The sequence below is a fragment of the Cuculus canorus genome, chromosome 13 (assembly GCF_017976375.1).
Source record: "Cuculus canorus isolate bCucCan1 chromosome 13, bCucCan1.pri, whole genome shotgun sequence".
NCBI lineage: Eukaryota > Metazoa > Chordata > Aves > Cuculiformes > Cuculidae > Cuculus > Cuculus canorus.
In genome coordinates, this window is record NC_071413.1 from 6,753,656 (window position 1) to 6,772,414 (window position 18,759).

Consider the following 18,759-nt stretch of genomic DNA (forward strand, 5'->3'; position numbering starts at 1 on the left):
TGATTTCGGAGGACTGCTGTTTTGTCTCCACGTAACCCCTCGCTATTAAACCTCTGCAGAAGCTCTGAACGCTGCTGAGCCTTCTGCAGCTTCAGGCTCTATTTTCAACAGCTGCCTGTACTAATTCCTTTTCCACAGTTGCTGTTCTTGAAACAGAGATGACAGAAAGGAACTTGTACCTGCACTTTAGTTGCTACTGATTCGCTGAAGCTGCTGGTGTGGATAGGTTTGCAACAGACTGCCAAACTCCCACTGGAACAGCTGCTACTTTGAATTACAAATGCTCTTTAATGACTTTAAGAAGGTAAGGCCCAAAAGACCTGCTGTTTATTAATAACTGCATCAAAATGACTACATAAATTGGAAATACAAATATCATAGTAACAACGTAATTATCCCAGACTATCCAGAATGCTAATGAACAGTGCAATGGCTTATGTGTATAGTTATTATTTTTCTTCTGTGAGACTAAGTACAGTTGCATACTTCTCTCTAGTTAATATCTGCTCCATAGTGTGGTTCAGACTGTTAATTGCCTACTGGGAAAGTAACAAGGTGCTAGGTAGCACTGTGAAATGTGGCCTCACAATACATGACAGAAAAAGGGAGAGGCTGGAAGAGAACTGCAGAGATCTCCCCAGTTGGACATAGACCCAGCACAGCACGCCCCGTGGGTTACACACAGAACCACAATTGCAAACACAAACCATCTAGACATGCTTGTCCAAATAAAACTGGCCACTGTCTGCACGCGCTGTTCAGAGCAAAGCAAGCAAGCAACACATTTATGTACCACGTAAATGATCTGCACTGAAACTTCAGATGTTAAGAAAAGAAATAAGGTAGAGGGTTAAATTTGTACAAAGTTGACCAGAAAAGGCTGGTTCAATCTATAATGCAAGTGGGGAAGTCTGAAATGCTGGAAGTTTTCATTGGCAGAATAACTGCTTTTTAACTGCTAAGGTCGCCTGGGCATCTTCACCAAAGCAAGCAACGTTGCACAAGTCAAAAAGAACATCAAATGATCACGTTACTTAATTTGCCGACATTTGGAAGGGGAAAGCAGTGATGTATAATTAGTTTTTTGCTTTTCTTTCCTCTGCTTTCTAAGCTCATGATGTAATGAGTATGTTTGAGCAGTAATATAACCCCTGCTTACCGGTGAAGTGCGCAACTACTGACACACAGTACTCCACAGTACTTATGTTTTAATTCAGACTAAGTGATACTGAATAATTTTGAGCTGGAGAAAAAGAGAGCATTTTAGAGCACAGCACTATGTTTTTTTTTCAGAAACCTTTCCTTTGTTGACCTTACAGGAACTCAAAACAATGCCTCCCTTGAGCACCTCTGTACAGAGTACAAGATAACGATGAGAACTTTTTTATTTAATACTGCATGAAATGTCTGGCCCTTGAGGCACAATAACGTGCTTAAAATATACTTAACAGTACCCTGTAGCTAAAAAAGTTTCCAACTTATACTTAAAAAATATCCATTTAGATGCTTATTTTGAATATGTGCCCAGCATCAATGGCAAAAGTGCTTCTGTTTGGAAAGGATGGTTCAGCCAAAATTCAACTTGTTTTTCAGGAACAGGAAACCAAAGGAAAAAAAGATGTAATAAAAGCCATACCAAATAAACCATCATTCTCACCATAAGCGAATGTTCATGTGTGTGCAAATCTTACTGTTCAAGCTAGCACTTGATAGCACTTTCACAATGAACAGTTGCCAGTGCTGCCGTCTAACCGTCATCGTTGTCTGATGTTGTGGATGCAGGAAGACCACACTGGTTGTGACAAAGGCACAGCGGGAACAAGTTTTGTTTATCTCCAGTAACTCTTCAAACAACTCCATACCAGCTAGTCACCCACAAGTTTTGACTGTGGTCTGTCCACAGTCCATTTCCATTTCATTTCCACTACAATGATTAATATTAATATCATTTCACAGAGGCAATGGAATCACATCAAATCATAAGGGACAAGATAATCAGAAAAAGCATCTATTTTATAATGATCTGCATTTATGAATAAGGGACCTGAAGTGTTTTGGGGAAAAACAGAGGAGAAAAACGGTCTTCACTTTCCTCTGCCAGACTGAAATAAATGGCTGAATTAACAAAATAAAGCTAAGAAAAGGGCTATGAACTCTTCCACCTGATGTTAACAGCTATTACTAGAACTCAGTGGCTGAGCTAGTGTTTCCACAGCCGTTCTTCAAGAGCATGAAAGGACAATCACTCACCCTGGCCATTTTAAGGAAAAATATGCTGAAAACTCCCAACAGGGAAACCCCATTTTTTAGTAACTCTTAAGACAGATTTTCTGCAGCTGTCTTTTAAGCTCATGAGAACAAATTTGCAGGTAAAACCTTTAGATGACAGAACATAATCACCTCATTACATGTGGCTGCACACAGCTACTAAGGGGCAGGTTTTTGATCCAGGCCTAAAGAATGCACACACCGAAGAGCAAATCAATCCCCAGCCAATAAAAAAACAAAACTACGGAGTGTAGGTACTTTGTGGACATCTGTTTAGAGAAACAGCTCCTATGTCAGATGTCTTGACAAATACACTTTGCACGTACAATGGCATGAAGGAGGTAGGCAAGTCAGCTGTGAGATGTATGCCTCATCTGTTTGAAAAGTTGGCTTTGCACTTTGTTGTTTAGCCTGCAGAAATCAGAGGATACATTAATATCCTTGAAAATTTAAGTTGGCTTCTCACAAAACAACGAAAACACGCCTATTTTTCCTCTATTCATATTCATTTCTGACTATTGATTTCTACTTGCCCTTTGCGTCTCTGATTCTTGGCCAGCTCCACTCGCAAAGTATTACCCCCAAGGCTCAAGCCTTTCAAAGAGGATACAGCACTCTCCGCGGCTGCTTTATCCTTGTAATCGAGAAAAGCCCTGTGCTGTGCTCCTTGCCAATTCAGTCGTAAAGGAGTTGTGTGGAATTCCCTTAAAGCACATTTCAGCTCGCTCACTCTTATGCTGGGAGGTATGTTCCCCACATACACAGTAGTAATCATGCCAGATCCCTCTAATTGAGGACTTAAAGAATCACTTTCAACATAACATTGTCCTAGTTGAGCCGAGCCCGTTGCAGCCTGCGGTCTTGTATTTTCAGCCATTGCCATCTCATTAAACACTGCTGGTGTGTTGGCATTTGCCAAGTCTGAATGTTCATCTTGGAGGGTAACATCCTTGCCGGTCTGCTTCTCTCTGTATCGAAGACTCTTCAGGATCGGGATTTTTTCCAGCATTTCATAGCTGACCTAAAAAGGAGGAAGACAGATACAATTATGAGATTTCTCTCCTTCCAGAAAAGGGAGAAGGCCATCAGGACCCATTAGAGCCATAAAAAGAGATGAACCTTATTATGTTGCTACCATTCAGAGTGCCAGAGCATTGAAAATGGTACTAATTGCTGGCCCGATTCTGAAGTTGCTCCCTAAATACTCACTGCAGGACAAAAATAAACACGTTACTCTTTAAGCAAGCAGCACAATGTGGATGCAGTAGGAAAATCAAAACCAAACTCAGAACTATTCGATTTTGACATTTATTTATCAGAGTGCTTTCAGATTTGCATTCTCATTGTTAACCCTTAATATTTGCTTTGACCAAGGGCTGCGTTTCTGCTCTGGCAGAATCTTACATGCCTACAGAGTTCATCAGACACTTTCATTCTGCAGACCTCCTTGCACTCTTTTTCCCCAAAACAGGATATCCCGTAGGCTGGGTCATACAATGGGGAGAGCTGATGGTGTTAAGCTTGCAGCTGGGGAGCGTGCCTTGTAGCGGGGCTCCTACGAGTGTGGGCCCAGCTGGAGGCACGCTCTCTGGCTGCGGCACATCACCACAGCCTCCCTCTTGTCATTTGACCTCACACATCACCCGCAGCTACTCATCAGATCCCACACCAGTCTGCTGGGTTGGATCACAGAACGGAAGAGCGCCGGGACACTATACTTCAAAACTGTGAACCCTCTATCCCCTCCATCCATCTCCAGTTCATAAGCAGCTTCCCTGGAAGGGCTCTTCCTCTCAACAGCTGAACCCTATCCATCTCAGCCATGAGATGCCCCAGGCTGCACTCAGTGACTGGCAGGAAACGCAGTGGTTCTCCAGCTCATGCGGTCTAGCTCTTGGCTTATAGACTGTAGTTGGAAGGAGGAATAATTCATACTTGGCTGCTGGACAAGCAGAACATCCATCAACACAAGATCCAATTCTTAAATTCAGGGAGCAAAACAGAGCCTAGGGAAGCAATGCCTGAACTAGAAGAGACACAAGCTAGTAGCCCACACAGTGTGAAAAAGCCACTCCAGCAGGATATTGCAACTAAGCTTATGAGCCACTACTTCTCAGCAGGCTGTGCTGGACCAACAACAGCATATCCTGGCTAGAGTATGCCTGCAAATCTCCTAGCTCAGATCTCTCTCATCTCAGAGCCCCTAAATTCCTGGTTCTACAATTTTTGCTTGGATCTGGCTGCACCACACAAAGTCTAAAATTTACAGATCTCTAGGGGAAGTAACCCAGCTCTGAAGTGACTTTGAGCAACATCGAGGATAGAGTAGGGGCAACATTAGGTTTAAGTAACAGGAAAGCCAGTCAACAGAGGTCTTTTAAACATTTCCTAGGCCACCTCTTCTGAGGAGCAAACAAGCAGGTTTTATTTTACAGGCTGAAGCTAAATAAAAATACAATTTACACAAAGCCTGTCCTAGCTCTACCTTGTTAATATATCAGAGAGCAGAATAAGACTAACCAGCATCGGCAGAGGCCACCTCCATTCTGCCACACTGCAGAGCCAGAGTCAAGGTGTCTGGAATCAAGCAACTTTATAACTGAGAACAATTTCTGAACAAATCTGGCCTGAGCTGGCAGCCAGTACAGAAGGCAAGGACTTCCTCTGGGGCTCTGGGAGCCTCCACACTTTGAAAGGTACATGCCATTTTCAGATTTTGAAGAGTTAGTGCTCTGTGGATTCTTGGACTGATGTGTTTTTCTCATCCAAGATTCAGACTGCTGTGTTTGACAGCAAACTCGCCTTTCCTGGTCGATACAGCATCAAACCAATGGCTGAAGCCATCTTACTTTGTTTTTACTGGCCAACAACTAGGAACATTTGTTGTCCTCTGTCAAATTTCTACATCAAATGTAAGCTCTATGCTAATTAAACTAAACAGGAAAACATTTTTCTGTTCTCATGCAACTAATCACTCCTCTGCCCAAAGCATAACCTCAACCTATTACCAACTGCACGTACAGTTCCTTTCAACCTGAAATTAAACTCAGTTCCCAAGGCACGGAATGGATGTTTAGTTAGAAAGGTCAACATCACCAAGGGCAAGCCCTCAACACTTGGTAGATTAAGGGAATCAAAGAGATGAGCAATGAGATTATGATCTCTGGAATGATCTCTGGATGATCTCTCTGTCTTTCAAGGACAAACCAAGGAGAGGATTTAGATAATCCAAGGGCCAGCACACTTTCCATAAACCTTCACCTGGCCAGGCTTCAACATGGCCTCTCCTCTCACTAGAGTGACCAACTTTTGGCATCTGACTGGAGCTCTTGAAGCTCCCGTTTCAAATTCCCTGCCAACTCAGGAAGATGCAGTTACAACAGCATACATGTCTTCGTAAGGGCTATGAACTGTTGTTTACTATAAAAGCTGAAGTTTTGATCAATCACTACCATGAAATGAACCTACCATTACCTTACCTTCAGCCCCACACAGCTATAATAGGAAGTAGCCTTTGCGGTGTTAAAGCAACAAAGGCAGTTGATTTGCCACTTGGATTTTTTTTGTAATAGAAAACGTTCTGTAAAAAAAATACTTTAGACAAGTTCTGACACTGCCAACTGACATCCTTCTGCCACAAAAGAGACAGAGGATTTATCTTAAGGGCTGTTTCCCCAGGGTCTAGAAGAATCTCAGCTGGGTCAAACCTCCTAAATCCTTTTCTATTTTCCACCACTTTGATGTCAAAGAAAGGCAGAAATTTGGTTTGGCATTTCAGAGTTTTAATTAAAAAACCTAATTCACTACCTTTTTTGAGGTGTCGGGGGTGAGAGCCAAAAGGGCAAAGAGGGCAGTGGGTGGCATAGGAGGAAAAAGCTTGCTCTGCTTTGTTGCAAAATAGCAAACAAAAGAACTCTGTGGTAGTACAATGTGTTGCTAATTATGATCATGCAAAAAGTTTCTTTTGTCTTGTGAGCTGTGAAGGATTGCAATGATTTATTTCCATGCGGAGAGAGGCCAAAGATATTCCTCCTCTCTTTCAAACAAGCTGCACGTTTCTTGGTCCTATGCCGACTGGTCACTCCCAGCCTTGCCTACTGCTTTAGGCTAAGCCAGGATGCAAGGGACTTGGGTTCTACCTCAAGTCTAGTTAATCCAGTTATGCAGACCTGGGCAAACCCAGCAGTGGAAGCTTCTTCCCTTGCTCTCCCCATTCCTATAAAGCCAAGACCAAACCATTTATTGATGTTTGTAAACTTTGTATTGAGTGCTGGGATTTAGCTAAATTATTGGCTTTGGCAGTGAAGCCAGCTGAAGAAGTTTCCCATTATCCCTTGACCACCAATTCCCAGGCCAGTTCCATACTTCAGCCCTCTGGGGTTGGCCAACAGAAGTGCTTGTGGGTCTGTGCTATGAATTCAGTAACAAAAGTGATTCAGGTTAAAAATAACTCCACTAAAGGCAATTAATCATTTAACAATCCTGCCCACTCCCTGCCACTGCTGGGAGAGCTTTGGGGAAAGAGGACAGCAGGGTAGATGAATTCTTCTGGCACACAATTACCAGGCTATGGGAAAAGAGCTGCGAAGGGAAACGTGGCCCCTATCTGACAGAAACCTGAAGAAAACAGAGTCTTGGATGCTGACTGCCAATACAAATCTCCCAGCACTTAACCCCAGGCATGCAGTCTTACAACACCTGGTCTGGTCCCAAAACAATGTAGTGGCAGATGGACTTCTGCAACAGCTCTGCTGGAACATCGGGGCTCTCTTCAACCTCTGTTATTCCAGAACAGTGGACCTAGCCACTTTCAATATTTTGCTGGGGAAAATGAAAGATGTGTTTGTCCTCTGACAGAATGAGTAATGCTGACCCCTGATACAGTGCAGGCCAAGCCAAACACCACTTTGATTTCCCTGGCAGCAGAGGCAGTGCAGTTCTGATGTATGGCAGATGAGGGAAGGACAGCTATGGATTGGAGAGCAAGCGAAGTCTGCTATTTAATTCTGCTTCACACAGCCACCTATCTGCATGAACCAACTGACATAAGAACATGTGGCTCAGGATGGAGACAGATGTTGCTGCTGCCCTGCTCTGGAAGGCTGTGAATAAAACCAAATACTCTTTAGTACAGCAGATTCACCAGCCCTTCCAAGTATTGATGCTGGTAGACAGAAGGTGTTGGAAAGATTCATCTTTGCCCACCCCAAAGGGTGTCTGACCAAAGACTCTTCATAAAGGCCTCCAGGACAGAGCCCACTTCTCATGTTGTCAGTCTTTGTTGTCTCCTTAATCAGTCACTTGCTTCAAGAAGCATCGAGCTCACAGGGGTTTAAAGCACAGACAAAGCCAAGACAGCTGGGACGGGCCAGCACAGTTCAACATTTTGTCATTCATTTGCACAAAATGTCCAAATATGTTCACACAATCTGAGGGCATATTTCTGGAGCTTGCAGCCCATGAAGTCTGCTGGTGTCCCTCAGGAAAAACTTATGCAACCCACATTTGTAATCCATCAGCAAAAACTAATTCCACAGACTCTGCAGCAAGGGTCAGATTTGCAAAGGTGCTGAGATGCTTAACCATGCGTGGTTGTAGCATGTTGTGCTCACGCTATCCCTCAAGAAACAAAACAAAACCTTGGCTAAACTAACCGCAATTTTCTTCTTATGCCAATATTGTGTCCCTGCTGAAGGTTTTGCCAGCTGGAATGTGTGAATTTTTTGAGCTTTAAAACAACATGATTTTACTTTCCAAATATTCTATCACTGACCCAAATCAAAAGTGTGTTGTCAGATAGTTTCCATTTCTGCCACTATGTAGTAAACTCATTCAACATTAGACCCAGGGATTCCCCTCAGTTAATATCATGAAAAATCTTTTCCTACTTCTATAAAATCCACAGCGAGAGAAGCATTAAAGAAACAGAGGGAAATGGTTGCTAAAAATCTAGCGATTTTTCTAACTACTCTCACCTCCCTACTCACGACCCCGTACACTTTATTGGTCTGTATAGTTTCAATTTAAAACAAGCACAGCACAAAGAACTACATAATTATGACAGATATAATAGACAGCGTCACAGATAAAGATCACAGCTACCCATACAAAATACTACATGAGAAAGTTAAGTCATTGCATGAATTTAGAGTTCCCAGAAACAATGGGTTAGATTTTCAAGACAGATGCAGCCAAGTAATTCTCCACTGGCATCCAAATAAAGTTTTCCCAGAGCAGCTCTTGCTTGTCCTCCACGAGCACATTCTAATTTTTCAAAACCCTGAACTCAGACGCAGAAAACTTATCCATATACAACACTCCAGTACTGCCTTTGTATTTAGAAGTGTTTCTAGAGAGCCCAGCGCTGACTTTGATAATGTTTCTCTGGTATTAATAATATTGCATCTCTTGTACTTTCCTGGAAGTCTTTAAATCTTTTTTTTTCTGTGACACAAATCACAGCAAGTAATTCACATTTTCCCATTGGGAAAATCATACCTCCCCGACATCAAGAAATAGCTCAGCTGGAAATTCTGCACTAAGAAGAACTGAAAAGAGGCAACTGAGGACAAGTCATGCCAGTTACCCCTAGAAGTGAATCATTTATTCACAGAGTAACACCTATTTACCCAGTCCCCACATCTGACACACTACTTCCTTCCTACATAGCAAATAACAAACAAAAACACTCCAGGAAAATGCAGTACCTCTTTGAGCACAGAAATCTAGCCTGGAGATAGGCGTTTGGTTTGCTGCAAACAAAACGCATCGTACCTCTTGCCTCTTTCGAGCTCAAAACACAGTGTATGCATTACAAGCTATTTATCCTAACAGAATGAGGAAAGCACGTCCTTTACTACAACAATACTCAGCTATAATCACATGTTTGCAAACACCTTAAATTTAAGGTCTTAAAATAATTGTCTTGTCTTGATGCAGCCACGTTCCTGAAGGATGAACTTTTTTGCAATGTATTTTACACACCACACACCTTAACAAAGAAGTTAAGCTACTTTCTGTTGACAAAACACCAGATTTACAAGTAGTCTATTTATTTACTCATTACCTCTTAGTTAATTTAGTTTGCTGGGAGGAACAGGAATGCACCAGCAAAGCCAGGATTTGAAGGAGAAAAGGGTGCAGAGAAAAGGAGGAAAAAAGGATGTAGAAGCAGCCAGAAAAAGTCAAAGGACAAACACTTAAATAACCTGTATCAAATCCCTCATTCTTAACACCCTGTTGATTAACTAGACCTCCCACCACCAAGACCCTCTGTGCCCAAGCTGATCATACACACCACAAACAAAACATACAGAAGTTGTTCAGCTCCCTGTGAAAGAATAAAGCTAATTTATCTCTTCTTCATACAGACATGAAAATTCATTCTTGTCCCAAAACAACAGAAACGTAACGATTATCCCTAATCTGGCTAGCATCTTCCAATATTCTGATCTAATCAACGCACACTCTGAAGAACAGCCAAGAGCAGTTTTAGGTGCTAAATAAGCATTCAAATATTCAAAAAAAAGGCTCAATTGTGTAAGGTGCTCCTTTCTCAGTGAAAGCTGTAGAAAATTCAGTGAGAGCTGAACTCTAATGTAAAGTTGTAGCAGATACTTCGTTAGTTTGATATATTATTAATATATAATCATATATGATACTGATTCTTTTTTTCTCTGAAAAGCAAAGAAATGCAAAGTTAACATTGAATTTGATACATCGCTTGGAACTGACTGACTTTTCATGAGTCCTAAAAGTTCCACAAAAACTCAACAGCCCCTGCAAAAGACTGCGTTCCACAGACCTTGGAAAAATGTTGCTGCTAAAGGAATCAGACAGAAAAAAAAAGAAGTGTTAGCAAGGCCTCTTATTGAAACTGAAGTCTGACAATAAAGACAGACAGACTGTGATCAAAAGTATGTTGGCAAGACGGATGGAGCACAAGGGGCAGGCCTTCAAAACAATTGTATTCAATAATATCCTAAAAAAATTATGATTCAAAAATAATTCAATGGAAAAAATGCTCTAGTACAGGCAGAGCTTTTATTTATTTATTTATAACCTCAAATCCTCAACCACAGGCAGGGTGAAATACTCTCCCACCACAGGAATAAAAATAGTACTGGCTAGAATTGTTTGTTTGTTGTAGATACACCACCTTAACAAACTTAACTCTTTTTACTGGCTGGCAAATGCTTAACAAGCAATTCTTGATTTCTCTAGAAGTATTCACTAGTAATTCCTCAGTGGTTTCTGCGAGACATGGCTATACTATTCCTCATGTCAGTGTTCCTACTGTTACTCAATCATGCGGGATTGTGTCTGCTCCCTAACTGGATGATTTTAGGAATGAAAGTCTAATGACAAAGAGAAAGTTTTCCCAGCATGAGCTTCCAGTAAAACAATTCACTAAACACTTTTCTGAAACCATTTGTGAAGCTGCTAAAGTTGCAGACAATCTTGGGGTAGGGTGAGCCAAACCCATGAAACAATATTTATCAATCAAAAATGATTCATCATTTAAAGCAGCATAAAGTCACTATTCCTCCACCTAAAACCAAGCTCCAGCCACAAATTCCTCTGTCCTTTCAAAGTTCATCTCATACATCTGCTACGCAAACCAGCCACTAGTTCATGCTTTCCTTTCGCAATCACAGCAGCACATATTCCATTCATTCCATACAGCCTAATGCCATAAAGTTTTCTCTATGGTACTGTCTCCAGAAAATTAACAGAGCCAATTTCAATGAGCACAGAGGAAAATACTGAGCACGTACGGTGGAGAAACCCCTCAGCCAAAGTAGACTATTATAGCTAAAACAATACAAGAAACCACATCCGTTTCAAAAATCCACAAATGACGTTTCCAATGACTCTCACCCTATAATCTATTTGATACGGCAACCTCTACTTCAATAATATATTTCTCCTCCTCACCATTACCATTTATAAAAGCTGAACACAGATGCTGCTGATTTGTTTCATCTGATAAATACATTTGCTCCTTGTATTTCTAATACAACAAATGTGTTTATATGTAAAAATGAGGGACTTATAAACAGAACGTCAGTAAGACACTGTGAGCAGAGGTAACTTGCCTTATGCCATAATATTCCCTGAGGTTTTGGTCGTCTGCAATTAGTCTTGATAGTCCTTGTTGGAGTGAGTATATAATCCACAGTCAAATCATGATCATCAAGAAGCTCTTCTGCTATGTCAACCACCTACATGGAATAAGAGATTTGGTAAAGAGTTAAAAACAAATTCACTAAAATTGCACAGCATTCCTGATGTCTCGCAACATATGAAAATCTGTCAATGACAGTGGAAACAAAGTAAAGATGCTACAGTAACATCATTCTAAGTCTCTTCTTCAGACATACCATTCAGTATCACACAGTACTGACTCATCACTTGAGAGTGGACATTTTAACTTACCTGACAGTCATGCACAATAGTAATTACAGGTGTATCCTCCTGCACTGCACCCATTGACACCATCATTGCATATTCCATGTCTGCATAACCTTCCCCTTTTCCGATTCTCCAGCCTAAAACACACAAAAGAAAATGGTGACCGATAAACCAAGCACAGAGTTGTAACTCAGGAAAAATTCAGATCATGTCTCACGGAACGAGACTTTCCTTGGAATCAGCACTGAAATTAAAATAAATCATTAGTTTAAATGAACTCCTCAAGGAATGCAGAAGCCGCCCATTCAGAATAAGCCAAATTTAGTTGACTTCAGTTCACACAGGAGCCAATTTACCCACTGTAATTAGAACTCTCTTTTCATGTCAAACATAGGTTAACTTAATGTGGGTGAAGAGAAGCTTGGGTCACACAGAAAGAGCCTGTTATTTTTAGGCAATGGAAAATTTTTCACTGCCAGCAGGGCTTCAAAACACCAGAAGACACAAAATCTGACCCCCAAATAGGTACCGAATCAGCAGCTGTAACACATCTCCTTTCACACAACCTGTGAGAGCGCAGCAGATCTTCTGAACACAGAGCCCTGTTTTCTTTGAAAAATAGTTTTACTGAAGGCCAAAACACTGGCCCGCATGCTCTAAACCACACTGCTCACTGCCCACTAAGTCTCAGTGGCACTGTTGTAAAGCAGGGCATTGATTCTTTCTGATTGGATTGGGATCAGTGACTTGTCACACAGAAGTGACAGAACTCAAGACCATAACTCAGTTCCAAAGACACATTCAGGTCTGCCATATGGAACATGTAGTGTAGCCTACTGACATTGTGAATTGTGACCGAAGACCCTCCTGAAAAGCTTAAAAGGCTTTGTCTTACCGTTTTCAGAGACAGCCACTGATCCTACAACAATCAAGTCCACTCGTGCTTTCCCATCAAGACCTACAGGCACACTGTACTCTTTTATACCCTGCAAGAAAAAAATAATTTTCAGTTTGCAGAAAGCAGAGTCTTCCAAACAGTGAGGCAGAAATCCAGAACATGTTGATAAATCCAAGTAACTCTCTACATTTCAAAGTGTTTTTTCCATGTATAGCCAAGCTGCACATGTCTGGAAAGTTATCCTCTAGGGAATCCTAGAATACATTCCCTACTACATTGACAAGAATTTTGGCACGCATCAAGGAGAGCTAAAGGAGGTGGGCACTTTTTCAAGCAAGGTTACTTATTTAGGAACAAAACCTCATATTTGAAGCCCTTTATTGGACATACATTTCAAAAAATTAGGGCAAATGATACTTTCTATTCTACTACTACTAAGTTAAAGTCATAATATGTGAATTCATGTCCATGAGGAATCAGAGCACTACAAATTCCTAAATTAACTCGCATGGTTAATTTAGACACAGACAGGTACAGCATAAAGATGATGAGCTGCTTGTCTGAAGTCTCACAAAATGCTTGAGTGAGCACAACCGGGAACACAAGCTGCATCACTCTCACTGCATCCCAATCACACTGCATCCACTGCACCGCCAGTTTCTCCGCACACGTATCTTTAAATGCGCCTTCCAAAGCTGCTTAAGTGTTCCCTGAGAATATATTCCTTAACACTTTGCTGCGTGATCATCATTCAGGATGTGCCACTGCAAAGCTGAGTTGTTTTTATCACAACCTTCTAAGATGCTAATGAACAGAAAACCACACTGCTCCTGGCAAGTAGAAAGAAAAACCTTAAATGGCCCTGTCACCCCTTCGTTCTTCCACTCTCTCCACCCTCATTCCCTCCCACCCATCCCTCTCTAGGGTCCTCTCTAAAGAGTATATTCTAACAAAATTCTGTACAGAGCTGCAGAAACGCAAAATGGTGTTTACTTGGGCTTTCAAACATCAGAGGATTAAAGTTTTAGAAAGATATCTTAGGATACATTCACTCCTAATACATACTTCCAGTACAATGTGAATCCTTCTCACACCAGTTAAACTTTGTGCTAAGTTAATCCTCACAATAAAAACCCAAATATTTTCTGTGTAAAGCATAAAAACAAAAAGAGCAGTAATTTGTGGCTGACTAACAGTTATAAGGCTCATTACCCACTTAGCAGCAATGTGGTAAAGAATTGTTTGCACAGTGCTTTGTAAATATAAACTGCTAATAGGGTTTATTCATTAGTACCCTGGGCTGGGGGCAAAAACAGACCACGGTGGTAAGATCACAGATCAGATAGGAGGCCTGAAACACATCAAGAGAAAGGTCTCTTTCAAAAGTGCTCTTCAACCCTGAAAAGCTTAATTAGTTAATGACTTTAATAGAAATTCCAACAAAGAAAGTCACAACTAATTACCATCCATTTACAACCCTCCGCTGTTTACAGGACTCCGTAGAACTTTATTGCCCTTAGCAGGAGATTAAGAAGAAAATAAACCCTATATAGCTGGCCAATTCATTTTATAGAACTTACTTTTTCATATCAAATGAAGAGGTGTATAAAACAACACCGGTTTCTCTGCCCATGACTTCCGCGGTACAGTATGATATTTTAACACATGGGGGCAGCAACATCCCATGCCACAAAAGAAACCACACATTTTCCTTTCTCGGATGATGCAAATGACAGAATTCCTGTTTCTTTAGACTTAGGATTCTAAAGAACTGATCTTTCCCATTTAGTAACACCTAATATTCCATTGACTGGGTTATGCAAAAACCATACTCACTATAATGTTCCTCCTAGGCTTCACAAGCTCAAAACCGCAGAATATATGAGTACTATTTATTAGAAACCTAAAGATCTAACTCACCTATGAAAGTTTCTTGCAAGTTTGCATAAAGCATTCACAAAGTAGTGATACCATTCTGTTAATAAATTATAGCAAAAAGACTAAATTTCCTCATGATTTAAGTACAAACAAAAGAAATTATTAATGGTAGATGTATACACAAAACCAGGAATAACATACTAGCAGAATGGTATTTTAGATAGCAACAGGTTTCCAGCCTCTGGTTGGACAAAACACAACACTCTTCTACAAGTTAATTCAGACCTCCCCCATTTTTCATTCCTACTTGAGATGTGGCACATATCCGCAGGATCTCCTTAGTTGCACCTGGAGGTGGAACAATCTTATTGAACAGCCCAGTTCTCAGACGTGGTGTGGGAACCAACAGAGTCTTCTTTGCCTGTGTAAGAAAATAAATTACCACATTAAAAGGAGGTGGGTATTATCCATATGGCAAATCATCTGCTTCAGAGCAGGAAGTGCTGTTGGCTGTGTGGTGCTCGTAAATGAATCCCCTCCAGTATGGCAAAACTCCATAAAAGATTTCATTCAAGAAATAGATGGCAAAACATGCCTATTGGTCTAAAGTGCATGTCTGCAAACAAGGAACACATATGAGTGAGCAAATATGCCTAAATCTGAGGTCGGCCTGTCACACGTTCACCTTGTGATAAACGCAAGGCAACCTGAGGCACGGCGCCCTAAACACATTTTGGGAAATGAGGATAAAATGACAGTGGAACAGCTATCGCTGTACATAAATATACTTATCTCCCTAAACCCTACCTGCACCTTCACCATTTTTGCCAAAAAGGCAAAGACATCCTTACACAAGCAACGTCATGCAGCTTAGGACCGGTAAAGCTCCTGCCAGAAAAATGGCAGGTGGTGACAACGAGAAGCCACCAAGCGCTGCACTGCTGGGCCACTCGCCTCCTCAGGGGTGCAAGGGTGCCGTTACCTGCAGCGCAGCTAGTCGAACACCTTCTAGGGGTTTATCAGGATCCACTTTAATCTCACGGGCTCTGTTGAACACTTCCAGCTCTTTAACAGAGCAGCAAGCCTGGTGAGACCCCTGTGTGAAGAAAGGAATCGAGAGAGAAGAGAATGCATTCACTTACTTCCAGTGCTAGAAAGCGAGCATTCTTCTGGGGAGCATCGGGATTTACTTTTACAGTATTTGCAGCTCTGAAATCCTGTAAACTCAGAAGCCTTGCCGCAGCATGCGAGGCACCCTGTTTTCATAAGATATCAGCGCATCACCAAGGGTATCACAGCAGAAAAGGGAAATTTACAGTCTTTCATGATATGGAGAAACCGACTTCTGAGTTTTAAAAATGAGGGACATACTGCTAATTCTGTGATGTTCTATGGGAAATAGACAGGATCAGATGCTGAGCGTTTGACTAATGCCTTGCAGGTCTCAGAAAAAGAAGAGATTTGAGTACACTCACTTTGCCTGATTTCACCCTCATTCACACCTAACTGAAAGCTTAAGGCCAATTTCCCTTTTTAGCCAATGAATACAAATAGATGCCTTTAAACACAAGCTATAGTCAGAGACTTTGGGATGAAGACTTTCTGGACAAGGCTCCCTCTTTACCTAAGGCTCAGAAGATTCACTTCTTAAGGTGCTCAGGCTCAGCAGAGCACACCCTCCTCTGATATCCCCTTGCTTAAGGGCATGATGACGCTTTAGGCTTCTTCCCCCTGCCTCAGCATTTATTTTACCTCAGTGCCAAACTAAGGCAGAATGCTTCTGCAAGTCCCATGAGTAAAAGCAGAGCCCATCTCCTAATGGTACTTATGGGTTAAAACCCACAACACACATCCCCATGATGCTATTTGGTCATTTTTTCTTCAACATATGGCAGATTCCTGGCTCCACACCTTAAGCTTGAATTACGGCAAGCAGATGTTAAAGCCTGAGAAACTGAATACTTGAAAGCCCACTCTCTGGTGAGCAGTGATAGGACCTGAGGGAATGGCAGGGATGTGCCAGGGGAGGTTTGGGTTAGATATTAGGAAAAAGTTCTTCACTCAGAGAGTGGTGGAGCACTGGAAGAGGCTCGCCAGGGAAGTGATCATGGCGCCAAGCCTGACAATATTCAGGAAGCATTTGGACAATGCCCTCAGACACACGGTGTGAATGCTGGGATTGTCCTACGCAGGGACAGGAATTGGACTCTATCCTTGTAGGCCCCTTCCAACTCGGGACATTCTACGATTCTTCCTCCCAGCCATTAAACAAGGGACACAAAGAAGGCAGAGCAGGAGGAAGGGTTCTCCCCCAGCTGCACAGCAACATTTTTGGCCACCACTCACATTTTAGCTGCAGGCCGTATGTTCCTAGGTCAAGTCCCATAAGATGAGTGACCTACTAAAGGACCTGGGGAGTAAACTCCAGTTCCAAATACCTATTTCCCTATCCAGAAGTGGATTTCTCAACCGCACAGTGCTTTTTTACACACCAATTCAAACGCAGCACACACCTGCCACGTCTTACAGGGACAGATACCTGCATTTCTTTATTAGCTGTAAATTCTATATATGTGCTGTTTGTGCCATGACGTTTTTCAGAGCTCTGCCACTCTGCCATTGCTCACCAGCTGCACAGTACAGGTCACCGCCACTTGTTTGAGGGCTGCAGCGACAGGTGGGGAGCAGGCATAGAAGCTGAAGCGCCCTGCCAGTCCGGGCTCCAGGCTTCACAGCTGAGCGGGGCCCAACGCTGAGGGTACAGAATCATATAAGGGTTTGGGCTGGAAGGGACCTTTACAGGTCATCTACTCACGCCCCCTTCAGTGAGCAGGGACATCTTCAACTCAGGTTGCTCAGAGTCCCATCCAACCTGACCTCAAATGTTTCCAGGGATGGGGCATCTAAAACCTCTCTGGGCAACGTAATATTTAGTCTTAACTTCTCCTCTTTTAGTTAAAAGCTATTACCTCTTATCCTATTGCTTCATGTCCTACTAAAAAGAATTACAAAATGGTTTGGATTAGAAAGAACCTCAAAGATCACCTAGTTCTGAGCCTCTGCCACGGGCAGGGACAGTTCCCACTAGACCAGGCTGCTCAAGAGTCCACCCAACATGGCCTTGAACACTTCCAGGGACGGGGCAGCCACAACTTCTCCAGGCACCTGTGCCCATGCCTAACTACCCTCACTGTGAAGAATTCCTTGCTAATGTCTAGTCTAAATCTTCCCCCCTCCAATTTAAAGCCATTCCTGCTCCCACTATCACTCCATGCTCTTGGATAAAGCCCCTCCCCAGCTTTCCTGTAGCCCCTTCAGGTCTTGGGAGCTGCTCTAAGGTCTCCCTGGAGCTCTTTTTTCTCCAGGCTGAACAACCCCAGCTCTCTCAGCCTGTCCTCACACCAGAGGTGCTCCAGCTATCAGATCAGCTCTGTAGCCTTTGCAGTCTCCTCTTTTCCAAGCTGCACAACCCCAACTCTCTCAGTTTCTCCCTTCAGGGGAGGTGTTCCAGGCCTTTGATCATTTTTGTGGCCTCCTCTGGGCCCGCCCCAAGAGCTCCAGGACCCTCCTGTACCGCGGGCTCTAGAGCTGGATCTAAGGGGGGGTCCAACCAAAGCAGAGGGGCAGAATCAGCGGGGCCGGGGCCGCCGTTACCTTAAAGTTGGGTATGCGGCGGTGCACGGGCCGCGGGAAGGCGGCCAGCCCGCTGCGCTCCAGGTATTCCCACACCTTCTCCCGGACATCCTGCTTGGAGGCACCTGCGGGAGAGCGGAGCTGAGGCGGCCGGGCGCCTCACGGGGGAGCGCTGCGACCGCTCTGGCAGCCATCGCCTCCCCCCCCAGCGCCGCGCCTCGCGCCCCCCGCCGCGCCGTGACGTCACACTCCGCGACGTGACGTCACGCGCCGCGCCCCCCCCCCCCGCGCCGCTCACCCGCGCGCAGCCGCACGCCCCCCTCCATGGCGGCGCGGAGGGAGAGGAGGTGCCGCTTGCTTTGGCTCCGCCCCCTCGTGCGCTCGCTTCTACGGCGGCGCGGAAGGAGCAAAAAGCCTCGAAGGCGAAGGGGGGTGGGGATGGTGGCCGTGGGGGTTCCCGTGGAGGGGCGAGGAGAGCCCTGGGGAAAGGGAATCCCGTGCTCCCGCCGAGGATTCCTTCTGCCTTGGAAAGGCCTTGAGGAAACCCTGGTGCTGGTAGAAGAAGTAGTTGTTACGAAAAAAGTGGAATATTTTTTATTTAAGATAAAGTTTCATCAAAATAATTGTAATTTTTGGGGAAGTTAGGCAGAATGCCCCTCTGACAGCAA

The 18,759-nt window shown here is 43.2% G+C and overlaps 1 protein-coding gene across 2 annotated transcripts; it reads right to left on the reverse strand.

Moving 5' to 3' along the window:
* Positions 1-290: 290 nt before the first annotated feature.
* Positions 291-18,455, reverse strand: MTHFSD (methenyltetrahydrofolate synthetase domain containing). 2 transcript variants are annotated; one of them, XM_054079100.1, is made up of 8 exons: positions 18,390-18,455; positions 18,113-18,216; positions 15,441-15,554; positions 14,766-14,879; positions 12,578-12,668; positions 11,707-11,819; positions 11,367-11,492; positions 291-3,289 (listed from the first exon to the last, which is right to left on the reverse strand). In XM_054079100.1, exons 1-8 carry the CDS (start codon positions 18,415-18,417, stop codon positions 2,774-2,776), a joined length of 1,206 nt encoding a protein of 401 aa, XP_053935075.1. In that variant the 5' UTR covers positions 18,418-18,455; the 3' UTR covers positions 291-2,773. The 2 variants fall into 2 exon arrangements, with proteins under 2 accessions (XP_053935075.1, XP_053935076.1); XM_054079101.1 differs by lacking the exon at positions 15,441-15,554 and adding an exon at positions 15,601-15,714.
* Between the last annotated feature and the right edge of the window lie 304 nt (positions 18,456-18,759).

Bases quoted from the DNA above. Each gene is read 5' to 3' on its own strand.
- MTHFSD (XM_054079100.1), bottom strand. From the start codon at position 18,417: ATGGAGGGGGGCGTGCGGCTGCGCGCGG. The intron at 12,669-14,765 runs GTAGGAATGAAA...TTTTTCTTGCAG, and splicing joins GGATATGTGCCACATCTCAA to GGTATAAAAGAGTACAGTGT. The intron at 3,290-11,366 runs GCAAGTTACCTC...CCTCCTTTTTAG, and splicing joins AGGGAATATTATGGCATAAG to GTCAGCTATGAAATGCTGGA.